The sequence below is a fragment of the Microplitis demolitor genome, chromosome 7 (genome assembly GCF_026212275.2).
Source record: "Microplitis demolitor isolate Queensland-Clemson2020A chromosome 7, iyMicDemo2.1a, whole genome shotgun sequence".
In the NCBI taxonomy this organism is placed as follows: Eukaryota; Metazoa; Arthropoda; class Insecta; order Hymenoptera; family Braconidae; genus Microplitis; species Microplitis demolitor.
In genome coordinates, this window is record NC_068551.1 from 19,005,298 (window position 1) to 19,028,677 (window position 23,380).

The 23,380-nt window shown below is 31.9% G+C and overlaps 1 protein-coding gene across 5 annotated transcripts; it reads right to left on the reverse strand.

The window, feature by feature from the left end:
• Positions 1 to 2,750: 2,750 nt before the first annotated feature.
• LOC103575476 (muscle calcium channel subunit alpha-1) lies at positions 2,751 to 22,218 on the reverse strand. Of its 5 annotated transcripts, none has more exons than XM_008555293.3 (35): positions 21,889 to 22,218; positions 20,552 to 20,743; positions 18,310 to 18,890; positions 17,977 to 18,222; positions 17,631 to 17,890; positions 17,320 to 17,516; positions 17,011 to 17,114; positions 16,739 to 16,905; positions 16,542 to 16,650; positions 16,238 to 16,457; positions 16,004 to 16,155; positions 15,800 to 15,917; positions 15,446 to 15,659; positions 15,093 to 15,354; positions 14,916 to 15,034; positions 14,584 to 14,837; positions 14,329 to 14,495; positions 14,161 to 14,248; positions 11,649 to 11,756; positions 10,879 to 10,931; positions 10,643 to 10,789; positions 10,062 to 10,263; positions 9,638 to 9,907; positions 9,485 to 9,568; positions 9,229 to 9,276; positions 8,173 to 8,464; positions 7,850 to 8,001; positions 7,544 to 7,768; positions 7,245 to 7,449; positions 6,875 to 7,110; positions 6,584 to 6,801; positions 6,282 to 6,428; positions 5,659 to 5,702; positions 3,837 to 3,964; positions 2,751 to 3,636 (listed from the first exon to the last, which is right to left on the reverse strand). In XM_008555293.3, exons 3-35 carry the CDS (start codon positions 18,639 to 18,641, stop codon positions 3,280 to 3,282), a joined length of 5,925 nt encoding a protein of 1,974 aa, XP_008553515.1. In that variant the 5' UTR covers positions 18,642 to 18,890; positions 20,552 to 20,743; positions 21,889 to 22,218; the 3' UTR covers positions 2,751 to 3,279. The 5 variants fall into 5 exon arrangements, with proteins under 5 accessions (XP_008553515.1, XP_008553508.1, XP_008553533.1 ...); XM_008555286.3 differs by lacking the exon at positions 11,649 to 11,756 and adding an exon at positions 13,597 to 13,704; XM_008555311.3 differs by lacking the exon at positions 9,229 to 9,276.
• Between the last annotated feature and the right edge of the window lie 1,162 nt (positions 22,219 to 23,380).

Below are 23,380 nucleotides of genomic sequence, written 5' to 3' on the forward strand. Positions count from 1 at the left end.
CTATGTAAGTAATTTCTATAAAATCCGGAGTACCTGGATTTCCATATAGGAACGGATATATGGATTTCTTTATGGGAAATTGATATAGGAATCTGGTTTTTGATATAAGTATAAATCCGATACTACATGTAGCTTCTCCAGAGTTTATGAACGCAAATGGCAGTAAAATTGCTCCTCTGGTTCAACCAGATATTTGTCAACCAAAAGTTACATCTTTCTCTTCCATAGAGAATTTCTGAAGCTCTCCTAAGTCAATCTTTTTTTTCTTTGCATTTTCAGAAGTTTAATGTGAAATTCGTCATTGTGTCACATTTTGAAGTTTTGAATCACCTTATCCGGAAGTTTTCATATAATTCACTCGAATGGATCGAAAACCCCATAGAAACCAAAGCGTCTATTTGCGTGAATTCGACGGAAACTTTTGGATATGGAGCCGTTTTTTAAAAATTTTTTTCCCACGGTACTCCTGTCGTCATTATTAAATACTAATTAATATACATAAATGTATCGTAGAACGAATGAAAATCGTTTTAAAAGATGCTAAAAATTTTTACACAGTCGTATTTATTTAATAATTATTTACAAATCCTACTGCGATTAATGATCATTTAATCTTCCATCGATTACATGCAAACGTATTTTATCTATTTATTATTATTTTTATTTTATCTCTTTACATTCCAAGTGCATATTTTAAAATTATTTACTTGTCATTAAACTAATTCTGCATTTGTCTAATTATCCATTAAAACCCCAATTTATATCAAATTATATTTTCATCTATAATTAAATTAAATGTGTAGTAAATTTTATACAGATTTAATTAACCAGTATTGCGAGATAACTGCTTAGAAATTCCATCATGTCAATTATTATCTTATTTAATAAATTGCAAGTTTTGTTATAAATAAAATACGTGGTCGTTTGTATCGTCACCTGTGTGCGTTGCGTTAAATATGTGCGGCAAACCTAAAATAATTTTTTTTTTTATTTAAATCAGGCACTCGTTTGTATTACAATAGTATAATTTTTTATTAAAGGGTTTAATTTTTTTTTATTTAAAATTATTGTAGAGTAAATTGCCCGGTTACCAGCCTTCTTATATAACTATATATTTATATATATATTTGTACGTCACAAACATTAAATTTTTAAAAAATAAATTTTATAATAATTAAATTTCATTAATATTTTTATTAATAAATAATTTCCCCTTTAATTTTTAATTGATAATAATAAAATAATTTAATGACATTAATTATAAAATATTAAATTTAAAATTTATCACACTGACGTATGATAATTAAATAACAAGTATTGTAATTTAAAAATTTAATTTATTATTTCGCAACAGCTAAATATATTCGCGTCTCCCTTAATCAGAAATTAATTAATTATATTAATAAAATATATAAGCGGGCTGGCAATCGGATACTTCATCGTCACGGTATACATTATTATTATTATTATTATTATATAAATTAATTTAGCTGGCATTTATTAAATAACCAGCTCACAACAAACGAGGGAACAAAATTATCAACGTAATTATCTATAACACTGGATTAAATATATATATATTTATATATATAATAATCAGATTACAAGTAAATCAGTCACAACGCGGTATTGAACGTTCCGCTTAGCGCAGATTTTACTCGCGACTCCACAGCCCCTGATTGTTATTTATGTTTTTTTATTTTGTGTTACTTATATAGGTTTTTTTTTTTTTTTACTATTGCAATTTATCTTTTTAAAGTCTACGGCATGTGATCTACGAACGCTACCCGTGTAAACTTTTTAACAATAGTATAAAAAGACAGTAGATAATACAGTAATAATCATAATCATAATCATAATCATAATCATAATAATCCTGGTAAAGAAAAAATTGGCTCCAAAAATATTCAAAAAAATTCGACATGTGGAAAATTAAACTTTAGGCAGATTAGAACTCCAGAGGAACTTTTTTTTTAATTTATGTAATTTTGACAGAAAAAAAATATCTGAGACGAATTTTGAGTAAAATAAATAATTTTTAAAACATTTTTCAAAACGAGTTTTTACCCTCGGTTCGAAAAAGTTCAAAAACCCATAATTTAAAATTTTTGATAAACGATTTTTGATTCTTATGAGACTTTTAGTTTCTATTGATAACTTTTTCTAGATAAACTTTTTTTTTTATTATCAAAATTACAAAAGTTCCACTGGAAATTCAAATTCGCCTCAAGACTAGAAGTTCCACATGTCAAATTTTTATAAATATTTTTTGTAACGAATTATTTTTACACAGAATAATAATAAAATTTAATAAGGATGTCAAAAAGCGATTACGTTAAAATCGAGTGTATAATTATAATTTTGTTTTGTTAAAATCCTTATCTACTTATTTGAATTCTCTGACAATTATCTCGAATGCGCAATAAATAATTCGGCTTTTTAATTTAAATATATTTTTTAAAAATCGTAGTATTTAATATTTATTTTATAAACCGATAATCTGTGCGTTTGCGTACAATCGAATGACATTTATCAAAGTAAATACACTTTGCTGGGATTGATAAAGGTCTTGGTCTGGTCCGAAATAAGTTTACTATATAAGATTACTTAGGCACTTGTTATAATTATATCCGACTTTATATCTTTCTCTCTCTCTTTCTATCTTTCTTACTTACTTTCATTCGCTATTATTTTTTTTAAAACATTCTTTCAAATTGCATTCCTCATTGTAAGTTTTTTTTTAATTTTTTTTTTTTTTTTTTTTTATGTAATAGTAATGGACAATTGTAGAAGTTAATGATGACGGATTATTACAGTAGTGAAAAGACTAGTGTAAACAATTCTTATAAATATTTATACTGTATATAAGTATACGTGTAATGAATGTTGACATTTAATTATCATTTGTAGATTTTTTTTTAAGACGGTTTAAAAGTTAAGAGTTAAAGTCGTAATTATTAACAATGAGAGAGATTAATTTTTATCAAATGGATATAAATAGCCGCGATGGTTGTTATGTTTTATGTGGTATTGGTTATTAATTAAAATTTAAAATTGATTACTTATTATTAAATGACGTGTAACATTCGCGAATATATTGGATTAAATCCTTGTCTTATCTTGTTTAATATTTTTTCGTCCGTAATTAATAGTCTTTATACAATAAGTTAACAATAATAATAATAATTATTATCATAACTATAATATTAATAATTTGAGAGTAAATTTTTCGTTGCCGATATTTCGAGCTGCAGCAGTCTTATGGCTGTACCACTTTCGCTAAGACGGTGGTTGTCCACGATTGTATTGCTGTTGCTGCTGCTGTTGCTGCTGTTGTTGTAGTTGTAAAGTTTGTGACTGTGGTTGTGGCTGTGGCCCTTCTAAAGACGGCATTTGTTCCCGTAATTGTTCGTACACTATTTCCCGTGGTCCCGGTGACCGTGGGTTCCAGTGTTGATCCATACTCTGCTGAAGCTGGAACGTCAACGGCTGACCGCGACGTTCTTGTAATAAAAGCTGGTGAGCAGCGCGATCCATTTCTTCACTTGTCATGTCAAGCGCCTCTTGCATTTCTCGTGATGTGTACCTCACGAAATCCGGATCGCAATATTTACCTAGACCTTGTTCGGCAAGTACCTTAAATTTTTAATTACCAAATTTTGTTTGATTATTTTTTCATGATACCAGAATCGAAACTTGAAGTTTCAGTGAGGGTAATCAGAATGAAACAGGATTTCAGACTGCGGTCGATGTCAGCCATCTTTGGTCTTGTCTGAAATCGTTTTGCTTCATCCCTGTCACCCAATATTCTATTAGTTTATTATTAAATTACTTACTCGACCAACGAGACTTTCAGCGCTACCAATCACTTCGAAATTGGGCTTACGATCAGCAGGACTACCAGGCAAACTGTGCGACAGACGTTCAGATCCAACGCCACCGTTGCTTTCATTATTCCATGTAACTATTTATATTTAAAAATAAAAATAAATCTATCAGATAATTAATAATTATTATTTTTGCCTCTCTATATTATAATTATATTTATTTTATTATCAAGACAGCTCGAAGCTTTAGCTTTTCACTCATTAAACCGACCGGAAATGAGTACACTTACCAGTACTAAAATAAAACTAAATAAAAATCAACAAAAAAAAAAAAAAAATTAATAAAATAAACGGAAATAAAAACGCGTGCGGCAAAGCTCGAGTTAGTATTGTCAGCGTCAATTAAAGCCAATAGCAAACGTGCATCATGAATTATTTACATCTATATCAATTTTTTATGGACTATCAAAAAATATAATTTGAGCTGCTGGCTATTTAAAAAAAATTTATGTCCCATCGGGTATTGGAGCCTGTCGTAAAATCATATCTATAACCGGAAGTTATTCCATCACCTCTGCCGTGGAATGAAGCTCGGTGAGTTAAACAGGACTCGCAAACACGCCAGGGTCCTGTCAGAGCCATCGCCTGAGTCGCAAGTTTCAACCCATTGGCAATACTCTTCTTTCGGTCAACTGATAGCTGCTTGTTTTCATTGTTCTCTTTAATGTCATTGTTTCCTGGAGTGTCTTTCCGTTTCGTAGACGACGAGGTCCTCGTGAGACCTGGATCCCCTTCTTCTGGTACGTCCACACACTTGGACCTCTTCATTGACTTTTTTCTCATGGATCTTCTGGACCCACCGGCTGAGTCTTCTTCGAGCGACGTGTCGTCCAACACTGTCCAGGTAAGCACAGACAAAGCACGTGGTATTTTTTTACTTGTGAGCAAAGTTTACTTATGTATATATATATATTTTTTTTTGTTTTAAATTATTATCCAATACCTACAAGAAGTATAGATAAAGTTGTAGCCGCGGGCCGTGTGTGTTTGTGTATATTTTTGTACTATAAAGGATTGAATAGTGAGGAGTTTAAAAATAAAAGACTTTGCTCATGTTCATGTTGATGTTCATGGTCATGATTTATTATTTAAGTGTTTAGACGTTTGATTTTGTATTATAAGTGGAGATGATGGCGTACCGTGCTGATGACTCCAGCCGATAATGTCTACGCAGCATCCTCGAGACGCGTAGGCGTAATAACGAGCACCGTCGTTGGAAGAGGAGCCGAAACTTGGACTGGGACTTGGACTCGGTGAGATTGTTTGGCTGGTGGTACTGGCGCTAGAATCACCCTTGGTTTCGGTAGATGCTGCAAAGGTGATGGCTGCTCCACTGCTAGGAAGATTCCTTCGTGGAGGCGGTGTCGGTGGTGTCAGCTGTTGCTCGATTCCGTCCTCGAGACTGCACACGTAGGCGGCAAAAAAAAGTAAAACGCACACGGGGGAAAATATTTTAGTTATGTTAAGATATTATGCAGTGCAGTCAAGAGTCAGAGGCTTAGTTAGTTAGTTATTTTATTTTATTATTTTTTTTTTAATCTTCTTAGTCTAGGTACCATGTCAGGCATGCGGACATGCTTCAGTTCAGGTCTGAACACTCACGCGCTCGCAGAATACACAAGCTTCTGTTTATAAAAAAAAAAAATAAATAATTTTTATTTATTTTATGACAATGTAGGTTCAGCAATGACTTGTCATTTTATTTAAATCGCTCATGCGGGCAGTAAGCAAGCAAGCAGTTTCAACTACTAAGCACTCAACGTAATCTTACCATATTCGTTACTCGGACGAAGGTAGTTACCGCTACCTGGACCACTGAAACGTATGACAGTAAAAAAAAAGCTTGGAACAACGATATAAATTACAAAAACAATAAATTCAAAGTATGATAATAAGTAGGGTAATGAGTCCAGTTAATTAACACGACCAGTAAATGAACATCATTTCATTTTTTCCCACATCATTTTGGTGATAATCACAATTTCATGATTGACTGTTTTTAGAATTTGAATTTGAATTTTGTTGCCTTCATTATTAATATTGAAAAATACGACCGTTCATTCACTAGTCGCATTAATTTACCAGCTACCCTGTAATTAACAACTACTCGCGACAATGGTTTTACAATTAGGATTCATAAATTTTTAAATATACATTTGTATATGTATACCTTTTTTATAACATTTAATAAAATATATTTGGACAAAGCATACGGCATGCACTAGACTCAACTCGCGATTTTTTTCTTTATCATATTTTTTTTTTTAATTATATTTATATATAGAAAAAAAAACGAGCGATCAATACATCGATTAACTATCAACTTGTAAATGCGTTGGAGCATCGAGGAAAATATTGACATCGATAATTATTTATTTTTAGTGGTTCACTTACTCCAAGACTTTGTAGGGATTTTGAAAGTTAGCCGGCTGCATTCCGGTGTTTGAAAACATCGCGAGAGGCCTCATTGGTATATTCTCTTCGAATCCAACTATTCTTAGCTCTGGGGCTGTCTGAGTGTTGGCAGAATCACCGATTACTCTGTTACAAAAATACACCTTTATTAATTATCGTAACTTTTTTAAACTTCGCGCTCCAACTATTATTTATTTCGAGATAACTTTTGAGTGATAAATGCCGGGAAAATTTAAAGCGGATTTTTTTTATGATATTATTTATTGATATTTAATGCGTACCCGGCGACGTTTGGCACGACCTGGTGCGACCTTGCCGTGATTTGATTGCCGTCCGCTCCACCGGCTCGCTGAAGTGAAGCGTACGGCAAAAAATCGATTGAGTTTGATGGGGAAATTTTTGGAGCGTTATTTGAATTAGTTTTTAATGATTTCGCGCGGAAACTGTGATGGCCTCTTCGCATACTAGACCAAACGCTGCCAAATAATGAGTGATTTCTCTGTAAAGAAAAATAACTTATTAGCTAATCATAATTATGTTCCCTGCTGTTCAAAAAATAAAAAATAATTTACCCTGTGTGTTGGTTCTGGATTATCGTCAAGTAATTCTTCAAGATTACCCGAGATTGCACGTTTCAATTCTGGGCCAGCTTCATGTAAAGTTCTTAAGCCCGCTTGAAGTGTCGCCGTATTATGACAATCCTTGTCACCCTCTTTCATTTCTTGTTCTTTACGTTTTTTAAACCGACGGAAATAGTCTTGTATAAGAAAGGTCGCGTAGAATTTACCCACCGTCACTTCATCGTCAACTAAAAATCAATAACACATAATATTACATTATAATGAAGTTAATTTTATCTGCTTGCACGTTGATTTTATTACTAATTAATAAAGAATCATTTTTTTTTTCGATTTTCTGGATGTATAAAATTCTTTTTCTTACCCCCCGGCGGTGGCACGACTTGATCCAGCAGCTTGGGATTCGTTCGCTTCCATATTTTTTTAATAACCGCTCGAAGGGAGGCATTCGCTTCATCAATATTTCCTTCTGTTTTAATTCTCAATGACGTTCTCACCACAGCGAATAGCGTCGCATTAAATAGAACCGTCCCGTCGCTATTTAACGGCATATTCATTGACACCAGCCTCTATACAACGCAGCAAGAACAAATAAATTTAAGATTCTTGTCTAGTTAATGAGCTTTTCGGTATTTTAAATTAAACAAAATTAAATTTACGTACCTTGCAAGCAACACGATGAGGACATAACTTCCCGAACCCAAGTGGGGGTGATATTTTCCTCAACAATGTCACTACATCAAGATGTTTAATGCGGCCTTTAGCATCTGGGTCATATTCAGACCAAAGGCGAATAAATTCGTCCAAATGATGTGGACCCAAAATAGACCAATCTCGGGTTAAATAGTCGAAGTTATCCATAATAACAGCGACGAATAAATTGATAATCTAATTTATTATAATTAAATATAATCAATTGTCTATCTGCAGTTGATTTAAAGTAATATTAATAAAATAATAATTACTTACCAAAAATGAACAGAGTACATAAAAAGATATAAAATACGGGAACGCTATGTCATTTCCGCAGCCGGGTGAATTACGTTCGTCACTTTTCGGGTCACATTTAACTTCTCCAGGACGATTTGAACAATCGAGCATTATATTTTGCCATGATTCACCTTTTCAAATAAATAATTTTATTATAGGTTTTAAAATATTGTTCAAATCAATTCGAATCGAGAACAATCTGATTAGCTTTCAAATATTGAATTTTTATTTGAATTCGTAAGCTCAAACTACTCGCACATTTCTAAATTTTATAAATAAAATTTAATATTTAAAATACACACCAGTTGCTGATCGGAATAAAATCAATACAGCCTGAGGAAATGTTTGGAAATTATTGTTCCGGTAAATAGTTGTATCGTTGTCAAGGGCGATTTTTCCAAAAACTTGCATTCCTATCACAGCGTAGATGAAGAATAACATAACTATGAGAAGTGCGACGTAAGGCAACGCTTGGAAGGATTTAATGAATGTCCACAAGAGTGTACGGATACCTTCGCCACGACTCAGAAGTTTTACAAGTCGCATCACACGGAAGAGCCGAAAGAAGTTTATCGATATGATATTTGAACCAGGCTGCAACATGAAATTTAACTGTTAATGCCTAGATCTTATCAGTGGTATTTCAACAATTAATTAACAAATTTTACACGCTGTTTATCACAATCGTTTTATTATTATTATTATTATTGTCTCCAAGATATATTGGGGAGATTATCTGCTGGGGTGATGGCAGGGTAGTTAGATCATTTCTACATTGTCAGTTGATTATATCTATTTATTTTTTATTTGTAGTAGGGATTCTATTCAACACGCAAATGCCAATAACTACATTGAGATTCAAGCAGAAAAGTCCGTTGATATTTTTATACAACCAATCATTTTGTTTTTCCCTCATTTATTTATTTATTTTCTTTTTTTTTGTCACTCATGAAATGGAAATTTTCCATCACAGGTATTATTTATTCGCCAATTATTATTAAAATGAAATTTTATTCTTAGTCTCGACACATGGGACTTTTGAGCACGAATCCTAGATAAATGCTAATAGAGGAAAGATAACTATAGCATTCCTGCATCCACAATTTTTATGTTACGTTAAATAAAAATTTGTATGTATAACATGTAGATGAGGAAAAAAATTTAAATAAAAATAATGATATTAAAGAAAATGAAAATAAAATTTATACTATGACATTTCGTGCATGACAGCCAGGACGGGGATGATCACACCCACACAGACACAACAGACATACACATACGCACGCGCACACAAACCTCAACATAAACATACACACTTGCATACAACACATCACTCATGTGCACCCACGCGTACATACAGTTTTAACGTTGGGGAGAGAAACTCCCGCCTTGACATGCAGTCGTGCCTAGAAATAAAAACAAATATGTGCCATATACATTTATAATTAAATAAAATAATTACAATAACAGAGTACGTGATACCTTTTAAAGGTACAAGTAAAAATAAATATTTTACGGTGGAAAAAATAATTTATATTTTCTACTAATTGTAATAAATTGTAAATATTTACTACGAGACAATTAAAAAAAAATTGGTAATTTTATGATACTCACATTAACTTCGGAGTAAACTATATCAATAAAACTTCCCAGTACTATAATGAAGTCAAAAACATTCCACGCATCACCAAAATAATTCTGCAATAAATAATTAGTAGATTATTATCAATTTTCTTTTTTTTTTTTACATGATAATGAGTAAATTACCTTAAAACGAAATGCTGCAAGCTTGAAAACAAATTCAAGTGCGAAAACGGCAGTAAATATCATATTCAAAACGTCAAGGGCATGAGTATAAGGATCCGGTTGATTATAAAATTTCATCGCTAACGTTATTGTATTTATAATAATTAAAGTAAAAATAGTATATTCAAAAGGTTGCGACGTAACAAACCACCAGACTTTGTATTGTATCCGGTGCTTTGGTATGTAACGTCGTACGGGTTTTGCTTTAAGAGCAAATTCGATGCAATTACGCTGAAAAAATTAATTATCATATTAATTAAATGTAAATTTTTTTTTACAGTCCTGATAAAAATTAAAACCCGACACGTGATCGAGATGTCAAGTATTTCTTGGTATGACCGGGCAAATTTTTACCAGGGAGTGAAAGTAAAATATTTTTACATACTTGATTCTTATCAAGCTCGCAATTTTTGTACTCTTGTTCACCTTCATTTTGAAATGTAACAATGACGAAACCGACGAATATGTTTACCATGAAGAATGCAATTATGATAATATAAACAATGTAATAAGCTGCTACAATCGGTCGGTAATTATGAATTGGTCCGTAGTTTTCACGATTTGAGTCAATAGATACGTATAAAAGGCTTTAAATTTATTTTTAAAAATAATTAGTTAATTAACATATTGTTTTTTTATGATACCAGCATTGATGCTAAGTTTCAGTGTCTCTACAGCCAGTTGAAAGAAGATTATTTTAGTCTCATACCGCGAATTAATATCAGCAGTAGTATAGTTTCTGCTTAATTGCGAATTACAAATGACAATTAATTAGTTGATGACACCATTGGTTTTAAATTAACTTGTTGCTGACTAGCTGCTGACACTGAAACTTTCCAATGCAGGTAATCAGAATGAAACAGGATTTCAAACTGCGGATGTCAGCCACCCTGGTCTGAAATCGTTTAGTTTCATCCCTTGTCACACAATTTACTATTTTCAGGCATGTAGTTATTTGAATAATACCTTGGCCAACCCTCGAATGTCGAAACTGTAAATAGTGTCAGCATTGCTTTGGCAACATCATCAAAGTGAAATCGATTCTTCTTCCATGTTCTCTCTTTCATGACCGGTTGATTAATATTTCCATCATCAAAGACTAAATAAGTTCCTCTAAAAATTATAAATATTCAGGTAATAAAATATTTCACATAAAAAAAAAACATTATTGATTAAATAAATATACAAATCGATAAACTCACTGACACTCAGCTTCAGTAATTTTTGATTCGTCATTGCACATAAAAAATTTACCCTAAATAAAATAAGAAACAATATTAATTACTGTAATAACTTAATTACATAAATGTTAATTACAACAATACATTTTTCAAAAATTTTCATAAATAGTGTCAACAAAGTTGCAAAGCGTCGTAATTTAAATGTCGAGTGCGCGCGTGCTTTTTTCTAATAAATTATTTTAAATAAAATTAAAAAACAAAAAAAATTAAAATAAAACAATAAGTCGCGTGCAAACGAAATTCATTGATAAAGCATTTGAAATAACTTGGAGTTGGTTTAAAATTTTTTATATTCCAACAATGATTCAATTGTAAATGCACATGACAGTATGATTTAACCGCGAAATTTGAATTTATTTATAAACAATTGTGTAAATGATTATTTATTCGATGAGATAAGAGGGTGCCGCGAACAAACGGACAACTTGCCCCTTTTTCTCGACGACTCGCTGGTTTTATTTTCTTGGATTAACGCATGCATATCTGCGGACATCAAAGGTAATTATACATTTATAACAATAAAAATAGTAAAAAAAAAAAAAATTGTTAACTAAAAAAAAAAATTCTACATTAAATGCTAGAGGTGTAATTAATTTTGTTTTTCTGCACTGATTAATATATGTATGGCATTGTATTTACTTTACTTATTCATCGTGCTTGTAGAGCGTGCGTAAAAAAAAGTAATTGCGGAAGCGTGGAAGTGTCTTTTGTCGTGCTCAAGGATTTTTTACCTTAAATAGCTGTACTCCAATAACAGCGAACATGAATTGTAGGAGATAGGTGACCAACATGATGTTACCAATTGTTTTAATGGCAACAATCACACATTTTACAACGTACTATTGACGTATTATTTTTAAATAAAATTAAATGTAATTTATTAATTTTTTTATTAAGTTGAGGTCAGGTACGAGCAGGACGCGAGCGAGCAGCGGGATCAGATTCAACGCAGGACGATACGAGGCAGAGTGAAACAAAAAAAAAATATATTAGCATTAATCCGGGAGTCCTTGGATTCTTTTATTTTATTTTATTATTATTATTATTATTTTTTTATTATAAAAATTGCGAGTTAGTTGAGTAGGGCAGGTGAGGGCTAAGGGTTTGGCTGAGGGGTTTATTGTTTTGAGGTACAGGTAAAAAATTCACTTCCCACTCTTTTATTTGTTGGGTTTAAGAGCAGTCCGAAGGCTCGTTGATAGCATTAATTATTTCAAATAACAAAATCCTGTATAACGAATATCCCTCTCGGCAATGCACCTGTCGGCTACGCGAAGCCAACAATTTTAAAGTTATTTAAATAAAAAATAATAAAAATAATTTTGCTGCATCAATTGAATTTCGTTTAGCACGTAAATATAATTTATATTTTATTAATTATTAACTTTTAATTATAAATGTCGTGTTAATATAGCGACACACCACTGCAATGAATAAATTTATATAAAAAAAAAAAAAAAAAAAAAAAAAAAAAAAAAAAAAAAAATAAGCATGCTTACTCGATATTAAATATAAATAAACTATTGTCACGAGTTAAAGGAAAACAGTTTACTGGGTTGCATGTCTATCAATCCACCAAAAAAAAAAATATATTCAAACAAAACAGTCAATAAGGGATACGGGGTCGAGATAACAAAATGTACCGCGACAATTATATTTAAACATTCAACAATAAATTTTATAAAATGTGTATATATTTGACTGTGTCACGGAAATCGACTATTTTTTTTCAAAAGTCATATAGAAATATTGTTCGAGATGACGAAAAAAAATACTGTTCAATTTCCGATTCCTCATTTAAATACCGGGAAATTTTTTTTAAGTTTGAAATTTTATCACGCATCAGGAAATCATTGTATCGGAAAAATCAATTGAGATTTTTTATTGGAAATTGAACGTTCTACAAAAAAGGTCTCTTACTATTTTTCGATAAATTTAATTTTTGAAAAGTTATTCAAGATCAAAGTTGAAGTCATTGTTAATTTGGGATTATTTGAATTTTCCGCCGAAACCATCAGATTTTTTTGTCATCTCGAGCAATATTTTCCATATAATTTTGAAAAGAAAAAAAAAATAGTCGACTTTTTTGATACAGTCATATATAAATATATATATATATATATATATATATATATATATATATATATATATATATATAAATGAAACATATAATTTATTTTTACAGTTGATCTAATAAATACTTGACTATATATTGTTTTCGGGAACCGAAAGGTGCATTGGTCGGAAAGAACATGGGTTACCTCACATTCCCTTGTATAAATTTAAAAAACAAATATATAAGACATTTGAATCACCAATAATAATGATTATTATGTCACAGTGATTTACGATTAGTGTATTTACTTTAGTGATAATATTTAAAAAGTAACTAAAGTGAGTAGTAGCTAAAAGTAGACATTGTGAATATTTAAATAATAATTAATTGTAAAAAGTTAAGTTGTAATTAATGAAAAATAAAATGAACACGATAAAATTTAAAACGATTATGAATACAAAGGGAAGTTAACTAATTAATTGTGAGTCTTTAAGGTCAAGGGGGTCACCACAAAAATATATAAAGAAGAAAACCACTCTAATTATTAGATGAAATAAACGTTGGATCATTTACAGATGTATGATCCAATTTATTATTGTATTGTTTCGACGTCAGCAGCCTACCTTGAAGAGTTGCACGCCAATAACGGCAAAGACGAACTGCAAGAGGCTGGTGACTAGGACAATGTTCCCGATAGTCTTTACAGCTACGATGACGCACTGTACTACGTGCTGGGTTTCAACATCAAGATATATCATTTGATTTCAAATCTTTAATTAGTTTTGGTTATTAAATAAATCCATGAATACTTAAAAATTGCGAAGAAACTTCATCTCCCATCTCCCACCCGAGTACCCAACTAACCCGACTAATTAATTTATCGTCTTATATATATTTATTATTTAAGTTACTTAAAAACTTAGCTCTGTATCCTATTATCTTATTAATTAGAAATTAATAGGATAATATATTATTAACTCATCAGTTTCATCAAATGTCACATTGATTATTATTCCTGTGGGAATGTACACTTGCAGATAATAATTTGAATAGAAAATAAATTTTTGTTGCTGCGACTTTTGGCAAATGAGGTAAATAAATAAAAAAGATGTAACTGATGGTTTGGAGTTAAATGCTGTTGAGTATAAAAAAAAATAGTTAGAGGCGCAGACAAAAAAGTTAAATACCTTAAGGCCTTTGGCTCGATTTATCGCACGCAGCGGCCTCAGGACACGAAGCACTCGTAGAATTTTAATAAATGATATTGCACCGTTTCTAAAACATAATATATTTGTTTATATTTCTAGCCTCTAGAGAAATATTTTTAAATTTATGACAGCGAGATTATCTTTCACCTCCAGACCATTGAGATAAGAGATACGCAGACTACCAGAAGATCCAGAAGATTAAAAGCTGAGCGACAGAATGCTCCATCGTGCAACACAAATCCATAGGTTATCATCTTCAGACATATTTCGATGGTGAATACCGATGTGAAGAAGTAGTCAAAGTTATTTAAAATCTGTTGGATATTTTTTTTTCATAAGTACTCTGATAGTTTGTGATTGGATGTTAATTATTGTATTAATTAGTGATGTGATAATTTATACCAAATTGAGATCTGAAGTTGCGTTAAGAGGATCTTCAGCCGCAAGCATTCCAGATGATATCAAAATGCACATAAGTATGAGATTACCGAACCAACTGTGATTGCAAACCCAGTGGCAAAATATTCGGAATCTGCTCTTTTGTGAAAACAAAAAAAATGATGAACCTTCGGGTATCGGTGGCTTCTCAGTATTTGTTTTGTATTCAGACATTCGGCGTGGTCTAGCTGATACCTCTTCTCCTCCCGTTCCTCCATCTCGTTTTAAAAAATGTCAATTAAAACAAACCATTGGAGCACTTAATTTTTTTATATTAATTATATTTTATAAATTACCATCCATTTCAGTATGATCGTCCTCTTCTTCCTCTTCACCATGCTCGAAATTCTCATCATCCGACTCAATATTTATCCGGACTTTTCCACGACGATCACTTTCATCGCCGTCTTTAGATCTAGTGAATAATTTCTCATTAATCATCTTATTAATTAAATAAATTAAGTAATTCTTACCCTTCAGTGTCTAATGCAGCTTCATAATCATCCATCGTTTCATTGGGATCTTGTTCTAAATCAGTTCCAGCACCTTCTTCCTCTTCTCCGCCAGTTAAATCACCACCGTCGTCTTCACAAATTAATTCATCTTGTGCCAAAGAACCACTTCGTGATTTATTTTTTTCCGCTTCTTCTTCAGCTTCTTTTTCAATTGCAGTCAATGACTCTGCGTCCGCAAGATTGTCCACGGCAATGGCCAAGAAGACGTTCAGTAGAATGTCTATTTTTTTAATTAGTTATTAAGAAGAATACAATTTAAATAAATTATAATATAGCTGATGAGTATTTATTGTAGTTTTTTAAAAGGATACAATTTCCGCAAATAAATAGAATTATAAAATAAACACAGGCAAGAATTCCATGGCTTGCAACTCCGCCATATGCACGTATACCCACGTACATAACGGCATTCCAATCTTCACCCGTTAATATTTGAAACACTGTGAGTAAACTTTGCCAAAAAGTATCAAAATTACTACGAGGTTTATCCTGTAGATGATCAAAGTTAAACTTTCCTCCAAAAACCTAAAAAAATTTTTTCTATTTACTTCGAATATCATTAAAAAAAATGTAAGTATTCCATTTTACCCCCTCTCCTTTCTCTATACCCAAATATACTCTTGATTAATCGGTTAATAATTAAATAAATTTAATTAGTACAATACCTGCATGCCTAGAAGAGCAAATATAACGATGAAAAGGAAGAGCAGAAGCAACAGGGAAGCAATTGACTGGATTGAATTTAACAAGGAAGCCACGAGATTTGATAAAGATCTCCAGTATCTAAACAATAAATGTTAACTATTAATCAAAAAATTTATTCTATAAATAATTATCTAATTAAAAAAAAATTATTCATCAATACCCACTTGGTTACTTTGAATACTCTTAGAAGCCTTACACAACGAAGCACCGAAACTCCCAAGGGTGGCATAACTTCCGTGCGTGTAAGAACCATTTCACTTATGGAACCCACAACGACAAAGCAATCAAAACGATTGAAAAGCGAGACAAAGTAACCCTGTAATTATGTCATTTATGTTTATTTACTAAAATAAATGTACTAATTTATTTTATTATTATTTATATTATAAAGAAATTACTTGAAATCCCAAGCTGTACATTTTCAGCATCATTTCCATACTGAAGAGCCCGATAAAAAACATATTTGTGTACTCTTGAAATTGATCAAGCCAGTCTGGTTGATTGTAATGCTCGGTAGCCAATACACCGGTGTTTAAAAATACCAATACTATGATTAACCAGTAAAAGACTTGAGATTTAACGGCTTTGCGGCAGGCTCTTCTCATGCGCCTGTTCACTCTTTAAATATATCACATTGACTTATGAAATATAATACGATAAATAACATGATAATATACTTATCATGTTATAATTGAATTATACCTATCAAAGTCTCGTCGTTTTCTTTTCCAGACTGATTCTTGCTGAACGCCTCCTCCTTCCTCGTCACCCTCGAGTCTATCGGTACTCTCCATTTCGTTCTGCTGTTTTTCTGTATAAATTATTAAATCAATAGCTGGATTTATTGGCCTTATATTGTATATAAATAAAATGCAAAATTATAATTAAGTTTATTGTACGTTTGCCATCCTGCGATGGTGGCATTTCATCAGCTTCTGGTTCAATATCTTCTGCTTGAGTTATCCAATCCAAATATCCCCGAAGGTCGTCTTCAATTTGCTGTTTCTCTCGTAGCTTTTGAAAATCTCCACGTGATTTAGCTTTCTCTCTTTCTTTAGAAAACTCTCTGACCATAGGAAAGTTAAATAAAAGTATAAATAAATTAACTGAATAATTAGGGGAGTAAGTTGTGGTGTTACTAATAAATTAGAGAAGATATAAATATACTAACCCAGATAACACTCCGAGAATTAGGTTCATTACAAAAAAAGCTCCAAGAATAACCATGGAAATAAAATACAACCATTGCCACGTGCTCCCCATAGCATCTTCTATCTACGATATAAATAGTGTGTCAGTCATATTGAATTTCATTAAAATTTTTTTATATTTTAATTTGTTTTTCTCAGTAAAAAATCCCTATTTACTCCGTATGCGGAGTTATTTTCTTTTAAAACTTCAGAACTCTAAGTGATGGAGTAAATTCGGATTGAATTAAAATCCGTAATTACTTTGAATTTTTTACAGTTTATATATTTACATCGTATAAAACATCGGTCCATCCTTCAAGAGTGATACACTGGAAGACAGTCAACATTGCCAGACCAAAATTGTCAAAGTTTGTGATGCCATTGTTCGGGCCTTCCCAATATTGACGGCTACAGAAATATCCATCACCTAGAGAACTACATTGAAAGCCACTTTCTCCACACGGGTGTGGATCTTCCATCATTTCATCTAGAGTATGGCAACAAACATAGATAATTTTTTATCATATTTTTTCGTTCATCACCAAACAATTGTGATGAGATAAGGCAGTCTATAACTTTGTGTGACATAAGATAGCATTACCTGTTAAATTATTTCTACATGTTTTGTGCATTTTCCCCGAGAAAAGCTCGAGTCCGATAATAGCGTAGATGATGATAACAAAAAGTACCAGCAGTGCGATGTGTAGCAACGGCACCATAGCCCTCAGAATAGAATTGAGAACTACTTGAAGACTTGGAACTCCGGAAACCAGCCGAAGCGGTCGCAAGACTCTAAAAGCCCTCAAGGCCTTTACGTCAAAACCCTCTTTCATGAGGTGTTGCAACACCGTGCTGATCATTCTAATAATAACCATAATAATAATGATAATTAGAAAAATATAATAAAGATAAAACTCCAAAGTGTATTACTTAAATATTTGACTTACCCAATTACAACAATTGTAAAATCCAACATGTTCCATCCATTACGGAGGTACGCGCCCTGATGTGCGACGAAACCGTAAGCAATTATTTTCATAATGCATTCAGCGGTGAAAATAACAAGAAATATATATTCTATTTTTTCTAAATACATATTCGTTATATTTGAATCACCGCATGGATAAGGCGTGTAAACAGCCAATGCCACGCAGTTGGCAAAAATCGTCAACAGGATAAGCCATTCAAAAGGTCTACAATGTTAGTTAAGGTTTTAAATTTTAAAAAATTCTTTTACCTGCCCAAGTCAAAACCAAAGTAGTAAATTAAAAAAAGGATACTTCCATTCGATGATTGTGATACACAACTTCCGGACAGGGTTTTTTAGAGACAAACACAGTAAAGCTCGTACAGGTCGATCGGGTGGCGGTTTTCCACCTCGTCGAGCGGGTCTTTTAGGAACAACTGGAGTCGTGGAGGCACCACCAGGTCCCCCAGCTCCTGCAGGGGTACCTCCAGCTACTGCTACCGCCTTTGTAGAGCCCATGGTGTCTTGTGCCGCAGTGACACTCGCCGTACCACTCGGCTGTGTCGCCGGGTAGCCGAGCGAAGTGGCACGGGCCCCGCTGTCAACGCCGGGACCCGAGGACGCGACGCCATCGCCTGTGCTCATCGGTTGCTCGTGTCAAGATCACTAACGACCGCCGCCACCGCCACCAACCGTTGTTACGTTCTTTATTCGTATCGTCGTCGTCGTCGTCGTAAAAACGTCTTTTCCTTCTTCCACGTTTTTTGTTCAACGTATCAACACAACTCGGCTTGACTGACTGCTGTTGCGATCGACGCGGGATCACAGTCACGTTCCTCTGACCGCTCCTTGGCATGCTACGGCGAGATTTTCACCACTAGCTTCTTTCCAGGGCTACAATATCAACGCTTACTATTATTAATCATCAATAGGAATTTTGATTTTTAAAATAAATTTACGGTTTTCACATTAATTTTTTTTTAAACGACTAAATTTTGAAAACATGTTTACTACTCTACGCACTAGTTAGGATTGGAAATATATCCAAGTGAAGCAAAGTAAAGTAGTATAGCCGTTCAAAAGAGAGACACGGGCAAGCTTTACTTAACGAATAACGTTTGCTATATTTAGTGACTTGGAAATACTAGTGTAGCGAAGCCTCACACGACGCCTCTGGCCCGGGATTGAATTTTTCGTTTTTCATCATCGTCATTTTACGCTCTTTTTATTTGTACCTACAACCCACAATAATAAGTGAACAAGAAACTGATCAGATGCGTTAATCGCACACACAATACACCCGACTTTTCTTCAACCTGTTGCACTCCGTTCGAGTGACCTTGTACGAATTTTTACTTTTCGTTTAACAGATATAGATATACATTTTTTAAAAACTTTACTGTATAAACCTCGTGCTTTCTTTCTTATAAAGACCATGAAAATTTAGAGCGTGAGGTAATAGAGTGATCGACAGGTTGGATCTTGGAATGGCTCCAATGCTGGTAGAATAGTTTTAACTATAAGTACACAGAAAAAAGGATTTCTTGGTTCAAGAAATATTTTCCTCTGTGAAATTAAGAAAAAATTTTTCATCATCCCAAGAAAATTTTTATTTTCAATTCATGATTCGAAAAATTTCTCGGCGGGAAAAATTTTTGGAGTAAAGAAATTTTTTTTTTTCTATATATGAAAGAGTATTGATGAACCTGATGTTATTTTATGTAAACTATGTTTATTGCATAGTTTTTTGATTGACACAACGAGCATACTAAATACCAATACTAATAAACTATTATATAGTTATTTAGTTATATAGTTATAGTTATTCAGTGAAAAGTTCAATTATATCCGGTTGGTCGATCGCGCCCACAGGTGAATACACCCAACAAGGTATAGGGTATACATTCTCGTACACCCTTCTGTCATCATCTCCATGTACACTCTCTTTGCTCTCTTGTCTATGATGTGCAATTTTTTTATCATCCCTTATACCTACAGTGTTTATTTAAAGAACTCAATAGGGGTTGAACGATTTAACCTCGTTTGAGAGTACTCTCTTTTATCTATATAATATATGTATCTACTAAAGTATGTCACATTCGCTGTTTATTTTTTTTTTTAATTCATAAAATAACATTTTATAAAAAATCTACTTTTTTTTCAGCGGCTGAAAAAGAAGACCACAGATAACATAATTCGTGAGCTTTTAATTTGTTGTTATCTCGCACGGGTGTTCATACATACAGCAAGTCGAACGAGAGATGAAGAGCTCAACTAAAAATTATGTAGCTATAGCTTGGATTTATTTTTACGCGTCTCTACTTGCTCGGGTCGAGTTGAAACGAGGGAGAGAGTAGTGACCTACTGCCATACGATATTTGAGAAATTACGGTTACAGCAAAGATTTTATCTGACATTAAAAATTTTTTTTTTAATCACAATCATGTCCGAGGGGTAAATTAAACGTCGATTAAAAAAAAAACCACTGGAAATAAATTTTAAATTTAAATTAAATGTTTATGCAAATGTTTTTTACAATTGTAGCAAAGACTCACCACATTCTCTGGTTCCGAACGTGAGGATGAACAGGATCCTCAAGTATCAGGTAAGCTGATAATAGAATCCACGCGTCATATTTACACTTGTGTCCTAGTTGAGTGTTGCATCCACTTACACATACACAAGCTGATTATTCTTGTGTCGTCTTGTCTCGACGAGGGTCGCGTGTCCCACGTACTACAATACGACTAGAATACGAGAGGGTGATATATACACATACATTTGCTCTATCTTTTTATGTATATTATTATTGTTATTATTATTATTATTATTATTATTATTATTATTATTATTTTATTATTATTATTATTATTATTATTATTATTATTATTATTATTATTATTATTATTATTATTATTATTATTATTATTATTATTATTATTATTATTATTATTATTATTATTATTATTATTATTATTATTATTATTATTATTATTATTATAAATGTATGTACATATGTATGACTTGTCTTTTCTCTTCTGTCGTAATACTTTTTTTGTTGTTGTTTTTTTTTTTATTATTATTGATGTAAATTTTTCTTCATCTTCCAGCTGCGAATGAGATGAGGGAGAATTACAATACAAGTATCGTCAATAATGTTACACGTGGACTGATTATTGAGGGGCGGGGCTGACATAGAAATATATAAAAATATATTAAATATGATGTACATTAAATATAAGAACATATATTGAATGTACTACATATGGGTTTTAGTAAATAGGTTTTAATAGTAGAAGCGCTCAGGACAAGTAAATTTTTTTATTTTTTTTTTTATTAAAACAATCGACTTGTCCTGGTGAAGATCCATAGACACGTAGGTACGAGCTAAGCGTTGATTCACTTGTTCAATTAAAAATAGAACATCCGGATTCAGTCGATCGCCTCGGCTGACTACACCAGTGCGTGGAATAGCCTCGGAAATATTTTTTTTTTCGGATTATAAATCAAATAACACGATAATTATTTTGAAAGTTATTAAATTCAAATAAATGGGGTAAAATGAACTACGCAATTTTTAATTTTGTTACTCGTATGACACTAAAATATTTATATTTAAATATTGGAGTTTTGTATGAGTCAAGAGATAAAAAAAAATATGATGAAGGTATAATGATATATATAAATGAATTAGTGGCATGCGGGTTCGTTGGCACGCAGATCCTGATTTTTTTTTATCATTATTTATTTTACTATAATGGACTAGACTACACTTGACCAATTGCTGGTAATTTACGTTTTTTCATATATTATCGTGTTAAATTCACCCTCATCACTTATAAAAATGACCACTAAAAAATAATCCACGTATGATAAAATACAAAACACCCACCGGTTAACACAACGTAGCTTTAATAATACTCGTAAGCTCAACGTTTTGTGCTTTTTTCTTGAATTTATTTATGTTTGAATGGCGATGGGAAATATCAATTGATTTTATAACTTGGCAAATTTAACAAATAAACGGAAAAATTAAGTTTTTTAAATTTTACATTTTTACATCTTGTACTTGGGAAGTTTATTTAAACTTAAGTTATTTAGATTTTTAAATTATAAATTTAACGCGGTAATTTTGATTTATTTAATTATTTTTATTACTGTTATTATATGTATTTTTATTGCTACGTGCCACCCTCACTGCTGTCTTTACCCTCGCGGACCACGGTCTTACACACGGGTCACTTTTTAACATCTGAACGAACCAACTACAGGACGATATAAGCGACGCCTGGCGTCGCGACGCCTGTCTGAACCGAGTCATCCATTTTCACTTGATTCACGGACTCTGCGCTGAAATTAGAAAAAAAAAAAAATACTCTAATTGCTCGATCTGACGTCTCGTAAAAGCTCTCTACATTTTTTGTAACAGTACTGCGCCTTTATTAAAATTAATTTTTGTTACTATAATATTTAAAATATAAACAATTGTTGAAAATTGTAAATAAAAAATGTAATTGTGGGAGTAACCGCGACAGTGCGCATGCGAAATTTAAATTTAGCTTTTTTTACCCCTGAGCTTTTATATTTTTGATAGTTTGTTAACTACCGGTAAGAAATGATAAATTGCCGACTATCTAGTATCAGCAATTAATAAAATAAATTTTTTTAGATAATTAGTTGATGGTTGTTAATAGGAGCAATCAAGATCGGAGCAAAGTATTTTTGATGACTGTTTAAATTGACTGTAATTTAGGTCATAAGATTTAGAATTTCCAGGTAAAATTTTTTAAACAAAGAACTTTTTCTAAGTATTTACTATTTATATTGTTGATAATTGATGGAGAGGCTTGAAGTAATTAGTCATCGTCATTAACTTACTCAAGGGTCAGATTAAAATTGGAAAGACTTTTGTTATTATCACAGGAAATTTAATTTAAATGTATTTAAAATTTTCTTTAGTTACTCATTAAAATTATATCTTCATTTTATTATCATGTTAATTGTCTCTAAAACCATGAAAATTAATGGCCATATTTAAAATTTCAGGTAAAAGAAAAGTTCAGAAGACATTTTTTCAAAAGGGCCGATAAAATTAAACTGATAGTAAGTTTTTTCACAGCAGACATGTAATAGGATTTAGACGTAATGTTTCATTTAAATAGATCAATATCTGATATAATTCAAAAATATTTTCTCACAATGTGTTTTATCTCTCCATAGATAAAATCATATTTTCTCATTAAAATTTCATTTAATAAAGCCTTTTATCTTTACAAATTTTTTTTTTCATTATCAAAAATCCCAGGACACATTATTAAAATTTTTCTTTCACTTTTTCAAATTTTTTTAAACCAGCTTTATATTTTCCCAGCATTAATTAATAA

Coding starts and splice junctions, on each gene's coding strand:
- LOC103575476 (XM_008555293.3), bottom strand. CDS start 18,641: ATGAGCACAGGCGATGGCGTCGCGTCCTCGGGTCCCGGCGTTGACAGC. Junction 18,223..18,309: donor ATCACAATCATCGAATGGAA/GTATCCTTTTTT, acceptor CTAACATTGTAG/ACCTTTTGAATGGCTTATCC. Junction 9,908..10,061: donor GCGAGCTTGATAAGAATCAA/GTATGTAAAAAT, acceptor TAATTTTTTCAG/CGTAATTGCATCGAATTTGC.